At 28.8% G+C, this 18,232-nt stretch overlaps 3 protein-coding genes across 3 annotated transcripts; all 3 read right to left on the bottom strand.

Annotated features, from left to right (window-relative positions):
- Nucleotides 1-134: 134 nt before the first annotated feature.
- On the bottom strand, nt 135-1,491 carry LOC101265169 (vacuolar iron transporter). Its single transcript, XM_004229809.5, has 3 exons — nt 1,155-1,491; nt 833-1,044; nt 135-746 (listed from the first exon to the last, which is right to left on the bottom strand). Exons 1-3 carry the CDS (start codon nt 1,354-1,356, stop codon nt 363-365), a joined length of 798 nt encoding a protein of 265 aa, XP_004229857.1. The 5' UTR covers nt 1,357-1,491; the 3' UTR covers nt 135-362.
- A 916-nt stretch (nt 1,492-2,407) lies between these two features.
- On the bottom strand, nt 2,408-5,788 carry LOC101264861 (UDP-galactose/UDP-glucose transporter 4). The gene is made up of 7 exons (XM_004229808.5): nt 5,236-5,788; nt 4,358-4,386; nt 4,050-4,254; nt 3,336-3,578; nt 3,113-3,214; nt 2,932-3,039; nt 2,408-2,829 (listed from the first exon to the last, which is right to left on the bottom strand). The coding sequence occupies exons 1-7, from the start codon at nt 5,359-5,361 to the stop codon at nt 2,572-2,574; spliced, it is 1,071 nt and encodes a 356-aa protein (XP_004229856.1). The 5' UTR covers nt 5,362-5,788; the 3' UTR covers nt 2,408-2,571.
- Nucleotides 5,789-13,379: 7,591 nt separating this feature from the next.
- On the bottom strand, nt 13,380-16,108 carry TRM9 (TONNEAU1 recruiting motif 9). The gene is made up of 3 exons (XM_004229807.5): nt 15,028-16,108; nt 14,695-14,800; nt 13,380-14,099 (listed from the first exon to the last, which is right to left on the bottom strand). The coding sequence occupies exons 1-3, from the start codon at nt 15,679-15,681 to the stop codon at nt 13,636-13,638; spliced, it is 1,224 nt and encodes a 407-aa protein (XP_004229855.1). The 5' UTR covers nt 15,682-16,108; the 3' UTR covers nt 13,380-13,635.
- Nucleotides 16,109-18,232: the final 2,124 nt, after the last annotated feature.

Here is an 18,232-nt window from a genome sequence, read left to right as displayed (position 1 = left end):
GAAATGTGTGTAAGCCCAGATCCTTAGATAGTTTATTTGTGTTTTTCTGTCTCAAATCAGGGAAGAGCTGAATTAATTGTGCAAAATTCATTGTTCCAAATGCTGAATGGTTAAAAGAGGAAAAGGAGAGCCAATTTTCATGAAGTAATTTGATCTTAGCTTCTTTACTCAATACATTAGAACTTTTAACATAAAAAGTACATCAATCAGACAGAAAAAAGTTACTCACTACATAAGTTAGAACAGTAACATTCCAAGATCATTTAGAAGAACACGATTTTGTCGGTCACAAAAATGGTTAAAACTGGGTGTTTCTCTCTTTCGATGACCAGTTTTGAAACATAATAGTGACAAGAGATTGATCACTCTTCCAAGCCAGCAACATTCCTAAGTGTCCAGCCAATACCATATGCAGCAGCCCCAGCAATGAGTCCATTGAAAAGGGTGATGCTTGCAGAAAGAGCATAGTTCTGACCAGCAATCTTGGCCTTAGCTATCCCCAACAGTGCCAGGGCAACTGCAGAAAACACACAGGCGCCAATGAACTTGTACGTGTCGTTTCTCGTGAACGGTATGAGCACGATGAATGCCAGAAGCGGGGCACAACCAAACACAATGAAGGCTGTAAATGTGATTAGCCCACTCTTCCATGGCTTGTCAGCTTGATCTGGTGGCAATAATCCTTTCTGTACTGCCATCTTCTCATCTATCATGATGTCCCTATACTTTGCAAATATATTCACCACCTTGCACCAACAGAATAAATTGTTAATCTCGTGCAGGGGACGGATTAAAAGATGCAGCTAAAACTGATGAGAACTCAAAAACATACTGTATTAGCATCAGTATCATTCATTCCAAGTTGCTGATAATGTCGAAGTAATTCCTCCTTCTGTGACCTGTGCTGGTTAATGATATCCCACTCAGTTACTGTCCTCTCCTTGGCTGCTACATCTTTCTCCGTGCTGCTTGACACATAGTCCCCAAACCCCATAGATATTCCATCCGCAACTAAATTAGCAAAACCTAGCACCAAAACATCCACTGCAACAACAAAAACAAAAAAAAATAAACACAGTATGCTCACTGCAATATTCTCCATTGAATATACAAATCGAAATTAATCGACCAAATGTGAAATCAAAATTGGTTACCAGAGGAAAGATGGCCAGCAGAGATGGAAGAAATGAGGGAGAAAGAGGTGACAATGGCATCAAGCCCTGCATACACAATGCTCTTCACTACTTCTCCTTTCCATGGCTCTTTGGGTCTCCCATTCTTCCCTTTCTCCAATTCTCCATCTAATGATCTCAGTAATGGTGCCCTAAATCCACCGTTGCTGTTTGTTTCCGCCATTTTTTTCTGATCAATTCACTTCAATGGGCAAAAAAGAAAAAGTATTCTTATGCAATTGGTGTGTACACGTGTTTAACTCTAATTTATTGTCATCGATGCATCTTTCTTCTTTCGTCGCGTGTCCATTTCCAATTTTTAGCATCTTGTAAACGGCGTGTGGCAGCCACAATACCCTTCATCTAAGGTTCCTTAATTTACTAACAATTTTAGCCTATTTTAGGCCTTAATTGTCTTTTTGTTATTATAATATCGGGAGTTTTATGAAAAGAAAAAAAAACTTTGTAGTTTTAAATTAAAATTATGTTAAATGTATCAGAATATCATTTAGTTTTGTGGTCTAAACATGTCACGTGAAAAATAAAGTGTTGTCAAAATAGGCAAGAGGTTATTCATTTTGAAACAGATTAAAAAGAAAATATGATCATTCTTTTTAAAACAGAGCGAGTAGTATTAAAATATGATACTTATTAATTAAAAATTTAGATACATGAATCAGAGTATACATATGAATATATTTATTTAAAATTTATACACAAGAGTAAATGAGGGGGGGGGGGGTGATGATTAGTGATGGTTAATGTAAATTGGTGATGTTGATGACTAATGGTAATGGTGGAAGGCGATAATTGATAATTACGACGGATAATTGTGTGATTTTGATTACAAAATTAGTTAATGAATGATAACGGTAGTTATTGATATATAAATTGATGGTGGTTAATGGTGGTGATTATTAGTGATCATGGTGATGGTAAATGGACGATGGTTGTCGATATATATAGTGATGATTAATGATGATAATTGTCGATAGTGATAATGGTGATTGGTGGTGAGGATTATAAAATATGGTTAATAGCAGTGATACAACGATTATAATTGTGTGTGTTGGTTGATATTGATGCACAAGTAGTACAATAATGGTAATTCGGGGTGAGAGTAGATGAAATAGTGATGAATCGTTATATATATGGAAATCTTTTTAATAGATGTTAGATGTTAAACCTTCGTAATAATCATAATCATATGGGCTAAATGGCCTTAGAGAACCAAATCTCAAATGTTTACCTCCTTAGATAAATTGCAATGAATTGTATACATATGTATATATATATTATATTTTTAAAAAAGAACCTAGCATTTTGTTGCCATATTACAACTTCAAAAGCTAAATCAAAATTGAAATAATAGACTAAGCTAGAGTCTCTACTGATTGTTTTAGACAAAAGGTCTCTTCTCTTCTTCCTCTTCAATGCCTATCTGAAATCTGTCATCTTCAGTCTCGCGAGGTTTTTCAGTTTGCTGAAGAAGGATGATTTTCTGCGGCCTAGGCTGTGACGGCTTGTTTTCAGGCAACATCTTCATTATGATGCACATAGACATCAACAGCAATCCAGTGCCGTGTTGTTCGGTCAAAGGCTTTGTGAATATTAAGTATGAAAGCAATAAGGTTACAGCCTTCCTTGCAGTTGTAATCTGATAATGTCAATGTTTGTACAAATTCAAGGGAGTATACACATGGTCATAATGAGATAATCAAGCAACTTTGTTAAAGGACAAGTCTAAATAGAAACAAACCATTGTAGTAGTGGCAGCACCAAATATTGCTACGAGGGAAAGGACAGACACTTGCCCCACGAAAGTAGCGCAGGCTTCAAACACCAAGACTCCGTAGACATAGGGATGCTGCAGGAGAAAAAGAAACAAATTAAGCAGGAAAATAGGTTGAAACAAGATGCATGTTTCTGATGATGATTACCTGAGCACATGCAGGCCATGCTATCCTTAGTTCTCCTGTTACAATCATAGCCACAAACAAGATAGGAAACCCGACAATTGTTGAGCAATAGAGCATCTCCATCTGTTAAAGTTAAAGGTTAAACAAACAATCCTAAAGGTGTGAACCAAGTCACAAGTTTGTCATGAACGACGCTTCTCGTGATTAAGCATCAGACTGAATGCAAAAGCACATTAAATTAAACCTGCGTTGTGTTAGGATTAGACGTGAAGATGGCCTCTTGATAATTTCCCACAAAAGAATCCATAACCAAAGCACCAGATATCATTAGCACACCGATTAAGCTGAAATTTGGCGAGGTTTGTGCATCAGCCAAAGTGAAAAGAATCAGGCCTGCTACCAAGAGTACTGCCGAAACATATTCATGGGGTGGATATTTTCGTCGCAGACCGGGCACGAAAGCCCCCATTACCATGACAGGCAAAACCTGAAATATTTGTAAATGGAACATGAAGCTTGTAAAAGTATAACAGACTAATAAACTTCTACTCCCAATAATCAATGAGACGCACAAAATTGTTATTCCACCAAAATTTCATTAATCAAGTTGTGTCCTGGACTATGAAGAATAAATAGTAAACGACTCTAATTGCACAAAATATGTTCAAGGAAAGACAGTTGTCAAGGTGCACCGAAAGTGCACTTGGTAACTGAAATATCATATTTGTTTATTTTTTCCCTTGTTGTTCTTATTGATAAGTTTAGCATAGGAAACAACTTAAAAGTCCTTCGAGATCTATTATAAAATTGGTCTACCATATTTACCAAAGACGGGGATCTCTGATTGGTATTCTTTTCCTACCAAGTTCATCTAGGCTGCTTCCGCCATTTTATTATATTAGAGACAGACGAGCATCTTCTCTTTGCGAGAAACAGAGGAATTGACTTAGGTATTCACCTTTGCAGATTTGAACATGATTTGTGCTGGATAGTTGAGGAAAGCCAAAGACCCTTTCGTTAACCCATGTGAGCCCATGAGAACAGTAGAGAGCTTAACATAATCCTTCCACGGATTCACCATTTGCTTAGGAGTAAAACCATTGAGGAAATGAATAAGAGCCACATAAACCAATCCTTGAACAAAGGTAAAGTACCATCCGTAGCTGCATTTAGCCAAATACCCACCACAAACCAAATTAATCTCTAAATGCAGATCAAGTCCAAAATATTTAATGATGATCCTAAAAGGAAACATGTCAAATTTACCTGAATTGAAGCCTATTATATACATATTCCTGTAGTTGATCATGAAAATTAAGGTAAAATCAGACATATTCATAACATTCTCATCATGAAAGATACAGAACATGCTTTGTAACTCTAACTGCAAAAGAGAAATACTTCGGTATATAGCTTATAAGCTAAGAAAAACTGAGTAATATGCAACGACACACTCACCCCTCAACATACTAGATATTCGAAAGCATTTACCAAATTCAAAATCATGACACTGGAAAAGCTAAAATTAGCTTCACCTTTACAAAGGAAAAATACTCAAGTGCACTAGTAAAGTCCAATATAATGTGAATTGGTACCAGTACCGGGAATAACATGAAGCCAGAAACAACTGTAATAAACATCTAGCTACGCGCTTGCGTATTAAGGAAAAAGCTAAGGCCCTTCAAGTGAAAACACAGGCAAAAGCTGGAAAACAACAATTTCTTTTCTTTATCTAACAGTAAAGAGAATTCTTCTACAAAATGGACCACGAAGGGGTCCCAAGAAAAAGACTCAACATTATACAGACATTAGAAAACAACAATTATATAAATCTCCACAATATGTTACAAACTCAGTGCATTCAATAATCAATTTTTTAAATTGAAACTCATAACATGATATCAAACACATTCTAAGCGAGAAAAAATTAAGCCCAAATCATAGTGCTAAACATGCAAAAAGGGAAAAAAAATCAAACACAAACTTCAACTACTGAAAATTCTTGTTGACCAAAAAATCAAAACCCTTCCTTTTATGATGATTTCTCAGTGAACAAACACCAGATAAAAAATGGGCAATTCTTGGTGACCAAAACAGCAGGAAAAAAATTGCAGAAATAAAAAATAGAGATTCATAAAACTTGCCTCACAGACGCCATTAACAAGATACCCAAAAAAGAACCCAGAAGAGCATAACAGGAATTGTTGCCATCTGGGTCGGGTCGAAAGAGAAATACCAAAGAGAAACAGAGCTTGATCATCATTCTTCATCTTTAGTTTTTTTTTATTTGTTCTTCCCCTTTTCGACAAACAATTTTATTAAAAAGGGCGGCCTCAAAAAGTGTTCTTGGACTTCGTAATAAATCAATTTAGCTGATTCAAAGCTTGCATGTTGACTTTGGGTACATAAAAAAACAGATAAATCTTAAGAATTTAAGGAAAACGTATCGGTTCCATTACGTTAACAAATAAAAAGAAAAAAAAAACAAGAATTAACCATAGACACACATGTGGGCTTCAATAAAGAACGAAGAAAATGAGAAGCTTTGGTGAAAACAGAGAAGAGAAGAGGATGATGGGGTGGGGGGGAGAGGGGGAAGACTTGGGAGTCTACAGTTTTGAGGTGACAGAGTATTAAGGAGAATAGAGAAGAAGAATATTCCATTAATCTTCAATTTTGATTATATAGACCTCTTGCGACTAAATTTAGTTCTCCTTTTACTTCTAATAAAATAAAAATATTAGTCTTCATATTATTCGTAGTATTGGTAGTTATTTTATTAAATTAATATATTATATATTATATAAATTTATTATTAGATAATGAAGATTATTATGTCTTTACTAATTCGACGTGATTGTGTGTTTATTTTAATATTTTCTACCTCATTTTTTATTTTTATTATAGATTTATCGTTCCATAATTTAAATATTATATTATAAAATAATACTTAATAAATTATCTAAATAAAGCGTCTGGTATCACAATATTAGTTTGGATAACTTTCTAACTAAATTAAATTACATTTTATTTAATAATATTAATAAAAAATTATATGATTTGAACAGGTAAATAGAAACCGAAAAAGTATTTGACTATTCTTATATGATGATAAGTTTTCCTTTTTTAAAGGTAGTATATATTTTTTTCATATATAGATATCATTTAATTTGCTTTAAGAGACTAAAATGAGAAAATATTTAAAATTTAACGTGTTTAATTAAATATTTGAGGACCAAATAAATATTTATTTAATTGAGAGCCCAAAAGTACAATTATACCTTCTCTTCTTGATTATTATATTTAAGTAAAGTTTAATTAGTTTTCTATTAACTTCAATGTCAACATATCTATATCATTATTAAGTAAAGATTAATTAGTTTTCTATTAACTTCAATGTCAAGTTATCAATATATCTAAGCACGTTGAAACGTCAAAGTGGAGGAAATTGTGTGTTTAGTCTTACTAACGTATAGGAGTTATAAATTAACACTTTCATAAATATGGAAAAAATAATAATCAAATACTTCTGCCCATGAACCAAGGAAAGTATATAAAAATATTTCTGAATTTTAAAACACAATAAATATTATAATTGTATCTCGTATCTACTGAACCAAGCAAAGTATAATACTTTTACTTTTTCCCACTAAATATTAATCATGTCATACAATCTTATATATTTATAATTTCCAAAAACAACAATAATTTTTTATTCAATTGTATATACCAGTAAAATAAAGTATAAATAAAATCGTTATATGTTATATGACTACATTAGTATGTACTTAATATGAATCAATAATTTATTTATTCTACAAAATTTGAACTTAATTTAATCTTATATAATTTGGAGGTATTTGAATACTTGTACGTATAAAGTTTCAAACTTAATAGTTGTATGCTTTTATAAAGCATAATGAGAACACTTGAGTGACAATAGATATTATTGCATGGTAACTTAAATACAAATTAAGATCTAATAGTTTATTTTATTAGCATAATTAGTAACAAATTATTAAGCTAGCTATTGCACTCAATTAGTTTTGCATTCCATGATTGATAAATTATTATAATGCAAATTAATAAATGTATTCCTTAAAGAGGAAATGTGTCTGGTAGATGTAATGCAAAAATAATTAGTGTTATTAATTAGTGCTTAAATTTATTTATATATGTTAACGGAGGATATATGACTGGTAGGAATTTAATATAGTAGAGGATTGAAGGGTTGTTTTCTTTTAAAAAGTAAAATTTGGTTTCTCAATTTTCTTTCCTAAGGAGTTTGCATTATTTTTTTTCAGTGTTCGGGCCCCATAGAGCTCCGGCTAAATTCAAATCACGCAATCATTGCAGAGGTAAATCGGGGAAGGCGCTTCCAACAGGATTTACTCCATACCCAGGGCTCGAACCCAAACCTCTGATAAAGGGTGAAGCACTCTCACCAATGCACCACAACCCATCATTTATTATCATCCATTTGTTAAGGTGAATTATATGAAGGAAGGAGTAAATTATAAATTACACGAATTGGTGGGATAAATTTTGATTTCAAATCTTAAATAAATTATGAATTAATATTGAGTTGTCCAAAGAAAAGGATAAGTTGAGTAAGTTTGTTTTCTGTGCTTACTTTAAGAATTCTAATAAAATGCATATACCCTAAATTGTTCAATAAATATTATAAATTATACGATGAAAAAAGTTTAATCAACACAAATACTTTTGACAGAGAAAATACATGCTAAGAAAAGAGAAAAACACTTTGTAATGGAATGATTTGGTAAAATATCTCCCTCAGGTATAAGTGTTTAAGTGGTTTATTATTTCATATCTTCCAATTAATTAGTTATGATTAGAGAGTGATAGAACTTAAAAAAGAAATTAATTTCTAAATACTCAAAGGCTTCTACTGATACACCTTTTGCTTGAACCATAAGATGAAGACAAAACTTTTGATGATCTTGCTTTGGACACACTCATCAAACTTTACACTAATGTCACGTTCTCACAATCTCTAAGTTTCTATATTTTTCAGAATTTTTTTATTTGTCAAATTTTAATAAACTTATTTATTTATTATATTTTTTGAAGTCGTTAATTTACTATTAACAATTAAAAGGTATAATAAGAAAAAAAAATTACCTCACCTTAATTTATCAAAAAATAACAAGTAAAAAGTGATATTAAATAAAAATGTAGTATTTGACAAGTGAATAGTAATATTAAATAAAAATATAATACTCACCTAATCTGATGCTCTACAATATTATTATCGGATTATTTTGTTATTTCATCTATAAAAAAGTTCTAAACTTACAAATCTTGGTGTTTTATCTTTCTATAAATAGCATGAAAAAAGATGAAAATTGTGACAATAATGAAGTAATGTAATAAAAGAAATTGAGATAAAAGAAGAATATTTTAAGTATATTTTTATTCTTCTACGTTAATTTTATCTTTTAATTATAATTTATGATACAGTCACTAACCATTAGAATCTCGTGCAAAGACAAATTGTAAGTAAATTCTAAAAATTTAATCAAATAAGCTATAAGTTATGAAATGATGTCAAACTCCTCTAAATTCTCTCATACTTCAACTAGAAAAACTAGTTCCTAACTGCTAATTATTTTGTTTTTTCTCTAATACTAATTACTTGTTATTTATGTTATAAGTTGTATATTCATATATATAAAAGCATCTGAATTTTGAAAAATTATTCATAATTTGTGACAAATTTGTGGAGTTGAAGCAATTTGATCCAACTGTCAATACCTAATATATGGCTGCGTCAACCGCAATTTTATGGACAAATCAAATATTAGCAGTCTTATTATGATTTTTAAAAAAATTATATATAAATAGCTAGAATAAATGTATATAAAATTTAAATTTATATAATTCAAGTGAATTTCACAAATGAGACGAACTATACAAATTAAATGAATGATGAAATTTGACAAAACTCTAACCACTAATTAAAATTACCTTAACATTTAATATAATTTAAATATTTACTATTCTACACCATTTATCTATTGATTTTATGATATTTTTAGTGATCTCCCAATAAAAACAATCATTCTTAACAAAATCATAGGTGCTATAAGATATTGTTTCAACACAAATAAAGTTAAAAGAAAATAATTTATTTTTTTAATGATAATTTTTTTAAATAAAATAAGTTACGAGTACTATTTTTAAGTACACGTACTGGCATGGGAGACAGGTGGCATTCTTGATAGGCTGTGTGATGGTTCCCAATGTATACCTCTTGCTTGGACTTCACCCCTAAATTAAATTGTTTTAAAACTTGAACCCATCAATATATTTTTAAAATTATTTCACTAGTAATATTATAGTATTATATAAAATTATGAGAAAAATTTAAAAAGTATATGTATTTCAAAATTATTCCACCATCCAATAACTCAACTTTACATCTTCAAATTGGTACTTAAAATAGTGCCAATATGAGTTCTACTATGACTCGTTTTGGCGGCAAGACTTATATGACTTATTTTAATTAAACATATAATAAGATGTTTTTATTAAATATTTTCAAGTCAAATAATCAAATTTCGTAAAGAAAAATGTTTAATAATTTTTTAATTATTAAACTGAACTTTTTCACTTATTTCATAATAATTATTCATTATTAATTTGACATTTTTTTTTAAAAAAAAAACAATAAATACCATAATTAAATCCAAGGGAAAAAACAATAAGGTCAATGGTTAACACATGCAATGTTATTGTGAAAATTGTAGTAAAAGGTTCATGTTTGCCATACCTTTGCCACTTTTGTAATTTGTGTATTAATTACTAGTACTAGACACATTAAATGCACATGGAGTATAGGATTATGGGTTAATTGTACTCTTCTTTTTTAAGCTTTCGCTCTAATTTCTCCGTCTCTGGTTATACGTCGTTATTTTAGATTTTATATTTTTTAAGAAATTATAAAAATTTATTATTATTTATATTTAATATTTTCTTTGTTTTTAGTTATTTATTTATTTTTAATTAATATATTTATTAAGAAAATAATAATTGATTAGTAAATTAATTATTTTATCTTTATTAATTATAAAATAAATAAATTAAAATTTTAAGATTTTCAAAAAAAAATCTACATTTCTTTAAGTAATAAATTGAGGGTAGAATAAAGAATTTTCTTTTGTCCTTTCTTAATTTAACAAGATAGACAAGTAATTATGTATAACTAAAAAGAAAAAAGAAAAAGTCAACAAATAATTAGGAACGGATGGAGTATTCTCTTTAAATAAATAAATGAACATAAATCAGTTTCTTTTTATTAATTAATTTGATTAATGAACATGAATAAATTATTTAGGTTTCCTATGTGTTCATGTTCATATTTTCATTTAAGGCTAATAATTTATAGGAATAAAATAAAAAGAATAATATTATTTATGCATTGATTTTGTAAAATGACAAATAAAAAAAATATTTTAAATAAAAGTGATGGTTGACATATAAATAGGAACAAATAAGGTACTTGTGTATCCTTGATTATTTTCTTTCTCAAAGAGAAGTTTTTCTAAATTATTACTTCCTTGTAGCACCATTTTCTTTCTCGTCAATCTAAAAAAGAATGTCATATTTCTTATATCGTAAGTATTTAAAGATATAATTTCTCTTTTACCCTTAATGGTTCACTTAGTTTTCTAATATATTTATAAGAAGAAAGAAAAATGAGTTACTCTTCTGAAGGACAATTTGATAAATATTTTAAAGTTTTCATTATTTCTTAAACTCCGTACTAAATAAAATATTATCACATAAAATAGAACGGAAAGAATATTTTCAAAAGTTTGGTTCACAATTCACTATCACTGTCTAAGTGTACCTATTTCGTCTTTAATTCCATTTATAATCCAAAACTGTTATGTTGATTTTGTTTCCTTTGCTATTTCTGCTTCAACTTATTCTTTTTAAATCAAACTAACTGATTTTTTCCATATCTATATATAGTACGAGAGATATTTTAGATATTTGCATTAGGTATCAAAATATTTAACAAAGTAACAGAATCAAGACTTAATTGACTACTCCCTTTCATTTGAAATAAGTATTGATTTTAGGGAGAAACTAAATAAATAGGCTATAAAATTTATAATAATTTAAAGTTTCTATCAAAATTCAAAGTAATTCATGAAATATTTACTTTTTCGTAAATAATTACAGATCATACTTTCACATTAAAGGCTTTTAATTTTCATTCTGTCGTCATATATTGTGTTGACATCAATAAAACCGACAATTTTTATTTAACTGATACTAAAGCAATATCATATATTGTATTGGTATCATTAATGCTATTAATTTCATTTAGCTGACTACTAAATCAGCATATATATATGTATACTGTATTGGTATCATCAAGGTTTTTTATTCATAAATTACTCATTAGTCAATGTTACTATAGGAATATGTATATTGTTGTGGTATCATTAGGACTACTTATTCATAAATTACCCATTAGTATGAGAATATATATAAATATTTTATGATATTTAAAATTTCTTATTTAAAATTTACTCATTAATCAATAATACAATAATTATTTTACTTTTTTAGGATATTGAAAATAATTATTATTTTTGTCCTAAATTTCTAAAATGTCATTTAATTTAAATATTTTTTTTCTAAAGCGACACTTAATTTAGAACTGAGAATAACTTTTTTCCATTCCATCGTTCAATATTTTTGGAAGAAAAAATAATTGTTACATTAAGATGAGTCAAGGGCAAATTAGTAAAAAAAATACCTTTTTTTTTTAAAAGAGTATGACAAAGAAATAGTATATTTTTAGATATTTTAGCTTTCTCAAATAGTACATAAAGAAAATGGAATTCAATAATTAGTTTTACACCTAACTTTAGACCATCCAAGATTGCCCTTCCCTATTTGATCAAGGCTTCACATGTAATCCTAATTAGTACTCCAAATAAGTTTTGACTTAACAATTCTACTAAATTTTGTTGTACTAATTCGTTAGAAGGATAACAAAATACATTATGAAAGACGCCTTATAAAAAATAGTATAAGTTTTTATCAAAAGAGTTTTAAAATATACATATAAATCGATCTTTTATTTAAATTTATCTATAATTAAAATAAAATACTAATTTTTGACATGATGATTAACTTTTAGAAATAATTTTTCACGCATCGCGCGAATATGTCTACAATATACTCATATTACATAGTCATATGAATATCTCATAAAAAAGGGAGGAAAAGTCCACTTGTTCGGGTAGAAGAAGAGGCTAGATTATATGGGCCTGAAACAGCCCAAATGAAAATGTTGGGTCCAACTTCCAAGCCATCGAACTCGACACTAGCTATCGAGTTATTAATGAGCAAATAACAGAAATGACGTACTTTTAAGGCAAAATTATCATTGTTCCTTATAAGTTTATAATCACAGAAATCCCTCAAAATAATACAATAATATAAGCGTTAGATACATTAATAATCTGATGCGCGAGATACATTAATCGTTAAGTAAAATACATTACAGTCATGATATACTAATCTAATACACATGATACATTAATCTGATGCACGAGTTACATTAATTTGATGCGCCGATACTTTAATCTGATGCGTAAAAATGAGGGATTTTAAAGATTTGTAAAACTAATAGTGGATAATGGTAATAAGACAACTTAAAAGTGAGATTTCTGACATTTTTCCAAGGCCAAAGATTTTTCAAAGTGGAAATATTTCATAAATAGGTATAGCTTAGAGCATAATTATCAATTATTGTCATAATTTGTCTAATAACGATTCATAGATACTATATCGAAGATATTATTTTGGAGTTTTATATGTTCAACCTGTTCCTTCGATATAGTTGTATGAACACATGATAGTATTTTTTTGAACTGATGATTAATTGTTGATCTAGTGATTTCAGTCATCTTCAATTGTTCATCTTCAACTTTTAAGTCCTCTTAAAAATCCACCTCAAATTTGCACTTAAATCTCTCAAATTCGAGATATAAATTCTTCACGATACACTCAATCTTTTATAGTAATACCAGCAATTTGAAGTATAATCAACTTATCAACAATGATGATATATGAGATATAAAAAAGGAACAATGCTGACAGTCCAGATTAGAAAAAAAAAAATTTAAACATATGTTAGTTCAGATATAAAACTCAAAAAAATTATTTTTTTTATAGATATTTTTCTTTACCTTTCACCCTTAAAAATCGATCGTTAATGAGAAAATACAACAGGAAATCATAGAAACAAAGAAATACTTGAATTTTTATTATTATGTAATATGTACAAAAGCAACCAAAAAAAAGAGAGAGAGAATTGAAAAGCACTATTCATATACTTCCTCCTCTTTCGTTAATTGAAAGGGAAACATATTATAACTACAACTATAAAAAAAAAAAAAAGTATCCTAATATCTTATCGATCTATAATTTACTTGTATGTGTTATAACATGTTCTACACATGTCAATTATACGACACATGAAATTATTCAATGTACTAATTATGAGAAAAAACATCTACCAAGACTTCATTGACCAAATCATTGAACACTTCAAACTCCAAATCCAAGATAAACTCTTGTTTTTCCTCTTCAAACTTGTTCCAATTTGCTACTTTTTCCATGTCTTTTATATAGGCTTCTCTTTTATCCTCAATTTCCCATTCAAATTCCTCATTGTAATCATCATTGATCCAAGATTTTGCCTCTCTTAATAGCTTTTCATCAACATTACTAACATTGTTTTGATGTTTTTTTCCACTTGTAATCAATTCATTCCAAAAGAAATCAAAGAGAAGTTGATCATCATCCATATAGTTTACTTCACAATTGATCAACAATTGCTTTGCCTTTTCTTCAATTTCCTCATCTTCTTTTAGTTCTTCTTCTACTTTAGAGTTGATGTTTTCTTCAGCAAGACTCTCAAATTGTTGAATTCTATGCAGAAGCATGCTTTTTCTTTCTGTAATTTAATGAGAAAAAAATAATAATTGTTAGTTACAATTCATATGATATAAACATAAAAGCAAAGTTGTATTCCTACACAAAATTGGTTATGACAAATTTTTTTCGAATTACATATATACCTTTATTAGGATTTGATGCAAAAAGTTACCTTTTATTGTCAGTTACATATTATATATAGAGTATACTATTTTTAGCATTTTTAATAAAAGAACACTTCTCCAAAGTAAGCATACGGGGTATTTTTTACATACTCATAGACAAATTATAATTCCATATTAAGTAAAAAAAAAAATTTATGACTATTTGAAAATTTCTAATTTGTCCTTTCGAAGTTTTATGTTTTCTAGAAAATAAATTAATTAATATTTATAATTTCAAAAAAGGTAATAGTGAAAACTAGAAAATACGATTTAAATTATGTCCTTAAATATTTATTTTAGTATGTGTGTATCAATTCATAAATTCAACTAATATGGAATAGAGAGAGTATTATACGTAGTAAGTTCGCCATTTAATTTCTATACCATAATTATCAAAACAAAGGTAATTATTAAAAGTAAAATTAAAGGTAATTAGATATTGAAACTTACTCTGGAAAGAGAAAGCCATACTTCCTTCATCATCATCTTCTTGAAATGGAGATTCAAGAATTGAAACTGGGCTATGTTGCTCATTCTCATCAAAACACAGCTCTTCCTGTTAAATTTAAAAATAAATAATACCATCGTTAAGATCTTTTCAATATTTTAACTATATTTGTTGTGATAATGTTAACCTAATTGTATTAAAGTAATTAATTCAAGTGTAGTCAAAGTACATTATTGGGAACAAAACTATGCCAAAATACGACAAAATAGATATTATTAAATATAGATATTTTTCTATAGGTATCCAAAGTTTCATGCAAGTAATAAAAAAATCACCTTATTAATAATTGATTTTGTGGTTTCCATGCAATATCCTCCGACACTATTTTTTCTACCCAAAAGTTCACCATTTTCACCCCACCATGACGGTAAATCCTCCGCGGTAGAATCGCTATCACACCAACTTGTTCTCTTGCCGGTCGTGATTGTGGTCGTGGTCATGGCAGTGATTGTACCGTACCTATACGGTGAATAAGAAGAATCTAAAGGTGTTGATTTCTCTTCCGCTAAGTCTCTAAATGATTTCCATCGCAAGATGTCTTTGACTTTGACTTTAACGGAGACATCTTGATCAACGTTATGTTTTTGACTTTTCTTGTAGTTATTCTTCCTTGATAGTTTTCTTGAAATGTTTCTAGGGAAAATGGAAGGAGATTTTACAGAGGTAAAAGGTAAGAACTTGACAATGCTGATGACCTTATTAATCGCGGAGATTGTAGCAGTTGCGGCTCTAGATGATCGACTTCTGAGTAATTGATGAGATGAACCTTTGTTTGACCTAATAATTGTTGAACCATGAATGTATTTGTTAGGGTATGATCCAAAATCATTTGATGAATATGGATCGTCTTGAAGAAGAAATTCTTTAAGCAATTTGGGTCTACGCTCAAGTGATAATCTTGCAAGTGGACTAGGAGATGAAGAAGCCATGGCTAAAACTTATATGTCAAAAAGAGTATTCTTGCTCTTTCTCTCTCTCTCTCTTTCTTTTGTTTTGGTGGGGTTGAGTTGAAGGGAAGAGTGAAGTTATATGTCGATATATATAAGAGGAGAGAGAGAATAGAAAAGATAAAGAGGTCTCTAGAGCAAGTGATAAGGTCAAGAAATTTTGTAAGGGATAATTTAGAGTATATAAAATTTAACGTGTATACATAAAATACTATTGTTTTTGTTTGAAATAATTTCTCTAACTACACAAGGTAATGGTAAAGTTTATGTAGATTTCATCCTATACAGACCTTATCTTAAAATTTCACTAATTTCTCTGTTTATCTGAAATAATGATAAAGTTTAAATAAAATTTCATCTTTTTTCATATTATATTTTTGAAGTTTCACTAATTTCTCTGCAAACAATAGGTAATAGTAAAGTTTATATAAAATTTTATCTTTTCAGATTTTATGAAATTTCACTAATTATATTGTTATCATGTTATATGCTTGCTAAATACATAATTTAAAAAAATAAGATTTTCTTTTTTAGATTTTATTGTCTTAAATAAAAAAGAAGGTGAGAAAGAGAGGGGTAGGTTCCGAAAAGGTGAGCACAGGAAGCGATGCAATGGACGAAGACAAAGCACACGTAGAAGACTAAGGATAAATTTAGTAAAAATTTAGGAAGACAGATTTAATGTGTATACTACTATGGTGGTTGAGGTATGTCGGAGAAGAGCCAAAAGAAGCCGCGATTTGACTGACATTTTTTGTTAATTATATATTACCGGCCATTTCTGCGGAGCTGGATTTGTCTGCTATCTTTCCATCACATGCACATAACCACCGCAACTTCTACCTACGTGCCTTGCACTACGTAAGTACGCTTATTTGTTCGATTATTTGATTAAAATTTAATTTTGAAATTTTTAAGCAAGAAAATTGGAGAAACCTATTCATTATACCACAGTTTCTGATGACATGATGAAATAGATTGAATATAAAGTAAAAAACCTAATATGTATAAAGAGTAAAATAGAGAATTCAAATTGTTTTATTTTTTTTACGTATCGCTTTTGTCTTCTAATAAATTATACTGTTTGAGAAAAATATTTAATTGACTTTATGAATACATGTTTGTTTTTGTTTGAATTATTATTTATATATTAGAGCTGTCTTAATGTATCTAAAATGACTTTAAACATTCAATTTCAGTAAATACTTTACGATAATTAGAATTTAAAAGGACAAAATTTTGGAGAAAAAGAATATTTGTTCAATATTTTTAAATAAAATCAGTGTGTAATACACTATGAATTCTTTAGGTTGGTAGGTTCATAATTATTGGGTAATGCGAAAATACATTGCACAACTTAATTTTTTTGCATATATAAATTGAACTCATTTTAATATTTGTACTACTATTTAAACATAAGGAATTTAATCATTGTAGAGAACCTTTAATTTGTCTAAAATTATGTTTTCGGCTTGTTAAGTTAGTACTTGACATGTTATTAACAAATCTTGCATGATGAATGGCTGATTTGATTCGCTCACACATTAATTAATTTACTACTACTAACTATTAATTAAATCCTCACCATTACTATTTTGTGTTAGTGATGGAACTATTAATTAACTACTTATAATTTGTTTTAAGTTGTGAAAATTGTGCCCCTACAAACAAAGATGACTTGTTTGACTTTGTTAACTTTCATGCATAATGTACATTTTGTCGTTTAGCACAAAATTGATTACTTTTTTTTTATAAAAAAAACATAACTAGTGGATACTAATTGAGAAAATGTGAAGAAGCATGTAGAGCCTTGCCTTGGTGTTGGATGCAAAAAATAGTAATATAGTTAAAAAAAATAAATAAGAGCACGCATGGACTGAAACAATTTTGTAATATATTATTTTGCAAAATCGATTGGAGGTGGAAAATACTGATTTTGGCATCAAACTTGTCTCCTTTTACTCCTACAACTACAAAAAATGAAGATTTTACTATAATTTGCAAATCTATATACTAGTATTTTTGGTACCTAGTTCTCTGCATCAATTAATTAAGGTATCCAATGTTGCAGTTTTTTTACCTTACCCCCTACGCTGTTCATTTTTCTAATTCTCTCCTCAAGTGAGTAACGCTAAAAGTCAAGAGTGTGCTTGCTATAGAGAAAAATATCTGTCAAAAAAATATTTTCATTATGTAAGAATTAATAATGTAGAGGTTATTTTTTATTAGAATTAATTTATGGTACAAAGAAATTGGTAGATATGGCACATAATTAATTATTTTTTCTAACAAATTAAATATATATTACTTATTATATGAAGATCATTTTGTTATTTTTATTCCATTTACTATTAGTAGCCTCATTCTTGTTCCATATTCTATTATACATATAATGTATTAATTACACAAAAGAGAACCAAACTAAACAATGTTTTTTTTTCTCTTGAGACTAATAATATAAGCTAACAATTGGGAGGTGTTTTACTTTTTCTTGTTGATCCAGAAAATTTGGTCGATTTTTTAAAAAAATTAT

Source organism: Solanum lycopersicum, chromosome 1 (genome assembly GCF_036512215.1).
Source record: "Solanum lycopersicum chromosome 1, SLM_r2.1".
NCBI classification, from domain to species: domain Eukaryota; kingdom Viridiplantae; phylum Streptophyta; class Magnoliopsida; order Solanales; family Solanaceae; genus Solanum; species Solanum lycopersicum.
The sequence above is the reverse complement of the archived record's forward strand: the minus strand, read 5'-3'. Positions and strand labels throughout refer to the sequence as shown.